The 10059-nt window shown below is 33.7% G+C and overlaps 1 protein-coding gene across 1 annotated transcript; it reads right to left on the bottom strand.

The window, feature by feature from the left end:
- Positions 1-2067: 2067 nt before the first annotated feature.
- Positions 2068-5089, bottom strand: LOC111011944 (glucan endo-1,3-beta-glucosidase 2). Its single transcript, XM_022285946.2, has 4 exons — positions 4886-5089; positions 3002-4255; positions 2857-2884; positions 2068-2503 (listed from the first exon to the last, which is right to left on the bottom strand). The coding sequence occupies exons 1-4, from the start codon at positions 4956-4958 to the stop codon at positions 2353-2355; spliced, it is 1506 nt and encodes a 501-aa protein (XP_022141638.1). The 5' UTR covers positions 4959-5089; the 3' UTR covers positions 2068-2352.
- Positions 5090-10059: the final 4970 nt, after the last annotated feature.

A 10059-nucleotide genomic window follows, 5' to 3' on the forward strand; every position in this document is an offset into this window, starting at 1 on the left:
AGACTAAATTGTAACAAGTTCTAAACTAAATACTAAATCATTACAAACTAATTTAGAGATTAAATGTGATTTTTAACATTTTTTTATCTTCTCTCATTTTAGGAATAAGAAAACTTTAGAAAGAATGAGAGAAAAATATCCATAGTATTGCATAAGAGAGAAAAGGAGAAGAATGAAAAAAGAGAAGAAAAGAAGGGAGAGAAAACGAAGAAAAATCGGTTAATGAAAATTGAGAGAGAAGAAAAAAATCTAGAAAAAGAGAAGGAAAATGAAAACGGAGAGAGAGAACATATAATTTAAAATAGAGAGACAACGGAGGAGCCCTGGAAAGAAAAGAGACCTGGACAGTCATTTGGCAATTGGCAATTGGCAATGGACTCACATTAGCCCGAAACCCCGTTTGTTTACGTTAAAACTTCAGGTTCGTTTAGTTTTTTCAATGAGTAAAAAATTAAATTATTTTGTTTAGTTGGACTAGAAAATTCTTTAGGAATGACTAGTTTCTCTTTCGACACAATCAATTCTTCGGTTATATTTGCATTTCGATGCATCATTCATCTCTGTATTACAGTTTCATGCGACACATTTGAAACAATCGAAAACCATCTCACTTTTCCAAATCGTTTGATTCTCCCAATTTTTCCAATACACTTTTGATAACTACTGCGAAAAGAAAACAGAAGCTTTTTTCAGAACGATTTCGCAAACAGTTTGACAGTTCAGAAAGACTATGATCAATAGAATGAAAGGAGTCAAACGATGAACAATTGCTCTCAGAAAAGGCCAAAGTTTTCCACATGCGAAAGCTCGAAGCTGGTAAACCCTAAAACGTTTAAGCTCAGAAAAAAAACCGACTTCAAATGATTGGCATTCCCTTCATCTTCCTCCTAAAAGAAGAGGAAACGAAAGACAATTCCTCTAATCATAGAAGGGAGAGTCCTCAAGCGAAAACCAAGCACAAGAAGAAGATCTTCTCAAAAGCTTAAATGAATGAGGATCACGACACAGCCTCAGCTCGCTTCGGTGTGGTTAAAGCAAAAAACAATCATCATCGAGCAAATCAACTTCACAGTACCAGAGGAAAAAAAGGAATCAATTAAGAAATCGAGATCGGATTACTCAATCGATCCGCTTGGCGAGTGATTCGAGAACGAGAAAGCTGTGGAACCAACGAGAAAAGGCAAGAACCCTAATAGGTCGGCGCTGCCTGTCCATGTAGTGCCGCATTGAACTGAAATCGATTTCGCATCTTTTCGTACTCCCGATGCCATGGATAAAGAGGCAGAGAGAGTCATAGTCGATGCTTTGAATTAAGAAACTGAAACGAAGAATTACAACCAAATGAAAGAAATAAATGGCGGAAACATGGCGATTACTGTAGATGGACGAAGGCTGATTTGCAAGATCGGCGAAGACGATGGCATGTATTTATAGCGGGATGAAATTAGGGTTCGTTCTCTGACGTATCTCGCGATGCTAAACTTGACCCAGTCAACTGACGAAATTTTGGGAAAGTTTTTTAAATAAAAATGTAATTTTTAATATTAATAATGATTTAAAAGGAAATAATAAAAAAATATTTATTTATTTTGAGTTTTAACAGATTTGAACCTTCTACCTATGCCTTTACCAGGCGGATTTTTTTTTTGAGATATCTAATACTTCAAAAATGGTCGTACTTTACTATAATTTATTTTATTGTATGCATTTTTTTTTCAATGGATTAAATTATATATAATGGACTCCAACTCTATTGTTTTCCATTTTTTATCTTTTTTAGTTCAACCCGTGTGAGTGAGGATCCAAACCTCCAACTTGACTAATCTTATAAAGTATCACATTAACATTTGATTTTTATCCTACACATTTTTTTTAGTACAATGACATGAAATACGAGAAATCGAACTTCCATGGATAACAATATGTGAGAGTGAAGACTCAAACCTTCAACTTGACTAATTTGATAAAGTATTATTAGCATTTTATTATCCAATATTAACTCTAACAACTAATTCAAAAATGTTACATCAGTTTCAGATTACATGAATTTATAATTTAACCAAAGAATAATAATAAAGCCCTGATTTCCAAAGCAGAAGGAAAAAATGTTACATCAGTTTCAGTTTAGAAGAGCTAATAACAATAGCCTAATACAATTCCAATTCTCCACAACTCCATCTTGGCTTGTACAAAATTGAATGGAAGGAGAGAGAATAGCCTAAAACTAACCAGATCACCACTCTGCGAGAGAGAACATAACTCACCCCACTAATGGATCATCCAAAAGAAAAAAGAAAAAAAAAAAAAAAAAAGAAGCAAAAATTGCAAAAGCACTTCTAATGCACATCTTCTCTACAACCAAATGGAAGTTCCAAGCAGAGCTCCAACCATCATAACTGCGCAACTCAAAATATTATGCCCAAGATCGCTTGCAGAAGATTCTGAATTTGTGGAGTTCATTGATGGGGCTGTGATGTTTGCCATGGTGCCATTCCTCCCGACACTGTAAAAATTAGTAATTTAGATGTTTGATTCTACACCTTTGAAAGTGTTTTTAAGTACTTTTCTAACAATCACTTTGGTCAAAAGCATTCTAAGTGCTAACTTTTTCCAAAAGTACTAATAAATCACTACCAATCCGCTTCTAAATATAATTCTTTTGAGTGGGAAGTGGTTTTGATCGTGGCAAGAGTACTCCATTAAATTCATTTAATCACTACTGTACCTAAATACTTAAGATCGGACTCTATCAATTGGGAAAAAAGATGAGATTATTATGTATATTGCAGAATAGATAAGCTAGAGTGTGTTTAATCTTTTTCATAATTTCTTAAAAGGTCTGTTCATGAGGTTTACCTTTCTGAAAAAGAGCAGGATCCATGGCCTGCATTCATCAAGACAACAGAAAACAAAGTTAGCAAGCTCTAAAGATATGCAGAAGAACAACATCAGGAGAAGAAAAAACAAGAGAAGTGATGAATTCTGCTAGATGTTCTCTTACTTGGATTTGAGGTTGTAACTGCAGCCACCCCATTGAAGTCACATGAACCCGATGCCTTCCCCATTTGATGATAATAAGTATTGAAAGCGTATGATGCATGAGCCATCACATTGTCAGGTTCGTAGCATGGCTGCCCTTGAAGCAAAGCTGAACAATCCACCCTGCCAGGTCCACATGCCCAATCCAATGCAGCCTGCAGCATCTTTGGGTCAGCACCATCTTTTGCAGAACAGTACGTCGGGTTCATCGTATCATTGGCTAACACAAGTCCTGACCCTGTCAAGCGCAGAATGTATATAGGCCTTCCACTTGCATCAAACAATCCCCAATTCTTCTCTGAGATTGGCCCAGGTTTCATGTCCTCATTATAGAGCTCATAAATGTAAGTACTAACAGCAATCCCTGGATGCTTAGGAGTTCCAGTTTTGTTCAGCACATGCCTAATTAAGTTGCTATTGTAAGTGTTTGCATTTTCCAAGGTCGCATCTGGCTCATTAGAGCCACCTTTTGATGGCCAGCCAGTTTCTGAAACTACAATGGGTATGTTAGTGAAATTAAGAGAAGCCATGGCAGAGTAGGCAGCATCAACCATAGCATCAAAAACATTGGAGTATCGAAGAAGCGTGTTGGAATCAACCGCTTCTTTGTTCGAAGGGAGAGGCTTTAAGAGTGCATAATCCAACAAAATAAAGCCATCAGATTGCATATAGTCATAGTAGGGATACACATTGAGCATAAGGAAGGAGTTGGTGGACTGCAAGAAACCAAGCAGGGGGACTATCACAGAACTCAACGACGAGTTGAAGAACGCTTGAGAAGGTGGGAATGAATCGAGAATAATTGAAGAAGAAAGAGGCGTAGAGACCTTGATCTGGTGGTCAAGGTTGGCTGCAACAAGAGCTGAGTGAATGTACTTCAGGGCATTAACAAGAATTTTAGCTGCATTAGGAAGAGTTGTTAGAACCTCAGAGCCAACAGAAATGGCCGTGATGTTAGTAGCTGGGTAATGTGCTATGACATTGTGATTAACCCAGTTAGCTGCAGTGGCGTTTGATTGGCCAATCCCTAAAATCTGTTCATTGGGGACAGTTACCATAACTTGAATGCCTGTGTTCGCAAGGGCCATCAGCATTGCACCATCGGCCTCGTATAATCGAACATGTCGAATCTGTTGGGCTTTCAGAAGGGTCACCACTTGTGTCGGGTGAGGCATAACTGAAAGATCAGTTCCTATATTCACACCAACAAATACATCTGCAAAAACAAAAATTACATTATGGTGGCGACCCATTAATCACATGTCAGGAGATTCCTAACACATACTTAAACTTTTATGTTCAGCATCCGAACAGAGGCCCCATACAAATTTCTCAAACTACAATTGAGAAAGTGTCAAGAATATAAAATTAAATATACCCTCTACTATTAGTTTAAGTTTTTGGGTTTAGATTAGACTATTAGTTTATTACATACACAGCTGAAGCTCCAGAGTTTAGAATAAATGCAGTAAACTTTGACCATCCATCCAGAGTCCATTAATGAGAGAGCAGCAATTATAAACTACCCATCCAACTACCTCTCTTGGGCATTTAATTAAACACCTGACCCGCAACCCACAGAAATTCAAACCCATTCAATGAAGTTTTTTTCCGTCTCCTTCTTTTCGTTTTTTTCTTTCTGGGTTCCTTAAATTTCTCTTGGAAATGAAAATGAACTTCAATACAGCCACGGAAATCACATTCGCCAAAGTGAAAACAGAACATTAAAGAAAAGCAGCCATCGAAAACAACAAGAACAATGACTAGTAAACGGCAAAGCCCATCAGAAAAAAACTCAGATTCGGCCGAAATAAATCAAACAAACAGCGAAAATCATATCTCAAACCTTCAGCGGTTGCCTGAAGAGACAAAAGAGAGAAAACCATGAGGAGAAATGAAACACCCATTTGATACTCCATAGCCCTCAGCGCCTTGCTTCACAGGGAGGCACCAGAGGAGCTTAAAGAACCCAAAACTGGAAAAGAGAGGGGGAATCAGTGAAGGACAGAATGAGTGTGACCAAGTTAAAACCAGGGGAAAGCAACCGGGAAAAAGCAGGAAAAAGAGATGCAGGAATTAGGAATATATGGGCAAGAGAGAGAGAGGTGGGGACCGGGGGACCCACATTTCACGTGGACTCTGATCAGATGAATCGGACGGTTAAAATCTGACGAAGGCCATGCAGTGGCCGCTGTAAGAGGAAAAAACCAGCGGGGGTAAAAAAGTAAAAACGTGTTGTTCTAGGCTTCGGCTTTCTGTTGTTCTCCGTGTATTAGCCGTTAGTCATTGTATCAGATTCTTGGAGCCAATAAAAAGGAGGGAAAGTGGGCCCTCTTTTTTGTGAAACAAACAAAAGATACTATTGGCCCTTTATCCTTAGAAAAAAAAACAGCTGGTTACAACGGTCATATATTTATTTATTTGTTGGGTTAAAATATTATTTTGACCTACTTTTTTAACTTTGATTCATTTGAGTTATTTTGATTATTTTATTTTTAATTTTTGTTCATTTTAATTTTTATATTTTCAAAGTGCTTGTTTTGATTCTCTTACTTTTAAAAAATAACATTTTGGTTCTTATTGGTAACATTTTAACATGCATTCTTCACCAAACAAAAACCATTTAATATAAAGTCTCATAACTACATCTCAACAAATATATTGTATTAAAATTGTAATAGAAAAAAATAAAATTAGGAGACCAAAATAGTCATTTTCTTTTATAAAGTACAGAGACCAAAATAAATATTTTGGATAATTGTTTTTTTTTTTAGAGTCTGACCTTTTTTCCCCTCAGAAATGATGCGAAAAGTATTCCTCAGATTTGCTTAAACGGTGATTTGATTACCTCCATGTTTTTTGGCTCTTAACGCACCAATCATCATGGGTTTGAATTATTGGCCAGAAAAATATTTTTCTTTTGACCTTTCCTCTTTTGACTTGTGAGTGGCATGAAAATTATATATTGAATCAACAATCAAAAGTTAGTACTAAAACTAATCCGAGCACTGTATCCTATTCAAGTTTGAAAAGAAGTTTAAAGTAGAGCTTCGAGTGAGTAGCATACGGGAATCGTGACATTGAAGAAATTTTATAGCATGCACGTTGTAAGAATAAAGAGAAGAAATGTGTGTGCTTGAACGGTGAATGAATTAATGGTGTATCCAAAGTATAATCGAATAAGACACATTTAGGCTAAGAAGGTTATGAATGACTTGTAAAGGTTTTGGGCAGCGAAATAATGAACTTTATTGTTTTAGCTTAATCAAATAGTAGAGTATGATAAGACAAAACATAACTTGATTTTGATTTTGATTGTGAGATAGATTTGTCCAAATTGAATGAAGTGTGGGCCAAAAAAACATAGAATCATGATTATATATATCACATTGTGTTGGGTAGTAAATTTTGATTGAACGAATAGTTTGAAAAGGTGGTAACCCTCATCACACACTTATAAAGGAATTATGGAATGGATCCTTAGTTACAATTGTATTGGACGAATTCTTTTAGGAGTATGAATATGGTTATGCACTAGAGAGCTAAGATTAGAAGAAAAATCACAAGTCAAAATAGTGGGTGGGTTGGAATTTTGTTTTGGAATTTTAATTATCTTTATATTAATTATTAGTGCTCGAATAATATACTTGGGCCTCGAGGTACCCCACTATGAGGTCTCAAACTTCGAGCACTGTACTGATAATAGTGTTGCTCAGTCAATGAGCCTTGATTATAGGGATCCACTAGCATAAGCTACACAACATCGATTTCGAGAAATAAACAAAAATATATACTCCATTTTTAAAATAAATGAGTTTTGATATTTGATTTGGATGGTGGATTTAAGTTCAAATAGACTGAACAACTTAATTACAGGTGCTACCCCTCTTTACTTGTTTTTTTTTTAATTAATGTTTTTTATTCTACTATATGAATTTGTGAGGTGCAGCCTAACCCAATGGTAATTGGCACTTGTCTTTGATCATAATAGTCATAAGTTCGAATTCCCCTATCACTTATTGTACTAAAAAGAAAAAAGAATTTGAGAGGTGCGTGTTTGCATTCTTTAAGAGCCGTTTTTTTCTTATTATTGTTATTGTCGTGGTCTTTATACTCTACAATGGAATCAAAGTCCCGTGAACTTTTTTTAGAAAAGATGTTGGAAGGCATGTGTGGTTAAGCAAAAGAAAAAAAAAATTGTTAAAAGGAAAAATGACAATCATCGGTCAATATATAAAATATTTAGTAGTAAATTAAAGCCAAAACTTGCTTATGAATGATTTGAGCATGTTACCGTAGAAGGCAGTGACTAAACAAAAGGGGAAATGTATGAAATTTCTTACAACATTATTATAAGTAATTACATATTCAACATTAGACCATGTTTAAAAAATGTCACAAGGAGATATTTTTTGAAGTTTTTAAAATGTCACTGTATCGCCCATAAAAAAAAAAGAAAGAAGATAGTAAATATGACGGTTAATAAGAAACTGTCATTAATTAATTAATTATGATGGTTAAAAAATGTATTTTACATTAAGTTGATAAAGAAAATTCCAATTCTAAGGTATGGGCAAAATTTGAGCAGCATCTTACAAAGTTGGTATCTACATAAAAGATAATTCTCTTTGGCTTTTGAATGGATGAATAAAGATGGACATGAATACTTTGATGATTTCAACAAGATGTATCGTTGGACTTGCCGATATTAGTGAGAAAATGAGCGCAAAAGATCTAGTTGTTATTTTGTTGAATTTTTTACTTGAATCATTTCAAAGAAGTAAAGTTTGCAATCATGTATGGGAAAACTTATTTAGTAGAGTATTAATTAAGATTTTAAATATTAAGGTGGGCAGAAATGTTAATGTCTTAATTTTATAGAAATATTTATGAAAATATCGATGAAATGTCAATATTTATTGTTGGGAGGCTGGAATGTTGACCATGCGAGCCGAACACTCACCCAAAAAACAATCCAGGCCAAGTTAATAGGTCGAGAAGGAAGCCTTGGGCTCCTGTGTCAGCCCCTAGGTCGAACCGTTTCAAATGACACATCAAGTGAAACCTACCCACAAAATAGTGGAATAGACCGATGTGTGATAGGAAACCATCCATTCACCCACTATAAATACACTTTCACTCCACTCAATCAGGTATGCAATTTCTGTCTAAAGTTGATCTGCCCAACTCGAACTTAGACTAACTTGAGCGTCGGAGTGATCTACCTATTTTTGCATGTCTCCCCCTTTCAGCTTGTTCAGCGTCAGCTCGCCCGAGAGATCTTCCCTCTCAAGCTCGCTATATTTTAGTTCCCTAGACAGACTTTTCCTACCAGCTCGCTAGGACCCAACAGGTAGCTCTACGATATATTTTTACATCAGCATTTATATATATATTTTTTGTTGAAAAATCATAAACATCAAGAAAGGTGAATTAAAGAAGGGCCCGATTAGTAAGTTTTGCCAAAAAAAAATTTATTAGTGGTGTAGTTAGAGTGAATTTGTCATACCTACTAATTAAACAAATATTTTTAAAGTTTCTTTTTTTTTTGTTTTTTGTAAAAATAGCTTTAATTAAAATAATTATGTTTCGTTATATTTTATTATTTTTTAAAAATTGATTTTGGTAATTAGTTTGTATAGTTATACTATATCTAAAGATGATTTCCCGTAAAATTAAAATGATTATAGGGTGACTTTCGGTCCATCACTTTTGATTTTAGAACAACTTTTTAGATAATGAACATACATACGTCTTTTTTTTTCTACAAGGAAAACATACGGATGATTTTAAGCCTAGGTTAGTTTTAGAACCGCATAACACATTTTATTTTCTTAAAAAAAAAAGCACATATTTTAAAATATTTTTATGACTAAATATATTGTCTGATCTTGAAGTATGTTATTTTCAATTTATTTTCTATTGTTTAAAAGCTTTTTTTTTCCTTCTTTAAACATTTTATCTTTTAACATATTTTAATTTAGTCTTGTTGTTATATAGATTTGTGACCTGGACCGATTTTTTTCTAAAAGGAGAAAAATGGAGTCGCCACTGATCTTTGTTTATAGGATGTGATTGGACATACAAATGAATGATTATAAGTCATTTACATTATATCTCATATTATTTTCAAGAAAATGACCTTTAAAGAAAAAAAATTTTATTTTTATTTTAAATGTCTCACGTTACTCTGATAAGACAAATAATGAATAATAATTCTGGTCTAAAGCCATTAAAATTTTTTAGTTATTTGAATTTAATTGGGCCTTCCAAAATAAATTCATCAAGAATATTAAGGGAGTCAACCTCTCGAATTTCTCGATTTTAAGAAAATATTAAAGAAAAAGATTTTATTGGTTAACTACCGGAGGAAACGTGTTTACAGAAAAGTTTTCTTATAATTTAAATGTTTTTTTACAACAAAATTTTTCTTAACAAAGAAGAATTACAGATAAGATACATCTTTTATTTTATTTTTTCTAAAAGATGTTTAATTGCTTAGAAAGGTAATTTTTTTTTTTAGGAATTTGTAAATTATTTTTTCAAGCAAAATATGAGGATAATATCGGTTTAAATTACACTTTTTTATTTAGGAAACATATTAAAAATATATTGATTTTACCCTCAAGAATCCAAGAAAATCGATCTCTCAAAGTTCCATCGTCCCTTTGGAAAAATTTGAGTTAAAATCTTTGATAAAAATTTAATACAAAATCTCCACCAAATAATATTACAATGAAATTGACAAAATATATAATCATTTATTATATGCGTAATCTAGATAAACATCAAATATCATGTTACAAGAAACAATAATATAAAATTAACAACAGGAATACAGGAAGAAAAAAGCAAGATAAAATAAAACAGGGGAAGGAACGTATCCTTAAAGTAATGTTGGTAGGAAAAAATAATATATGAAAAAATATAGCAACTTACTTTATTCTCATTCAATAACAACATGGAAATTAATAGACTGAGAAAAAACTCCGATTTTTATCTTTTATTCACTCGTGGTGC

The sequence above is a fragment of the Momordica charantia genome (assembly GCF_013281855.1).
Source record: "Momordica charantia cultivar OHB3-1 chromosome 4 unlocalized genomic scaffold, Mcharantia_2.0 BLBB01000004.1, whole genome shotgun sequence".
Lineage (NCBI taxonomy): Eukaryota > Viridiplantae > Streptophyta > Magnoliopsida > Cucurbitales > Cucurbitaceae > Momordica > Momordica charantia.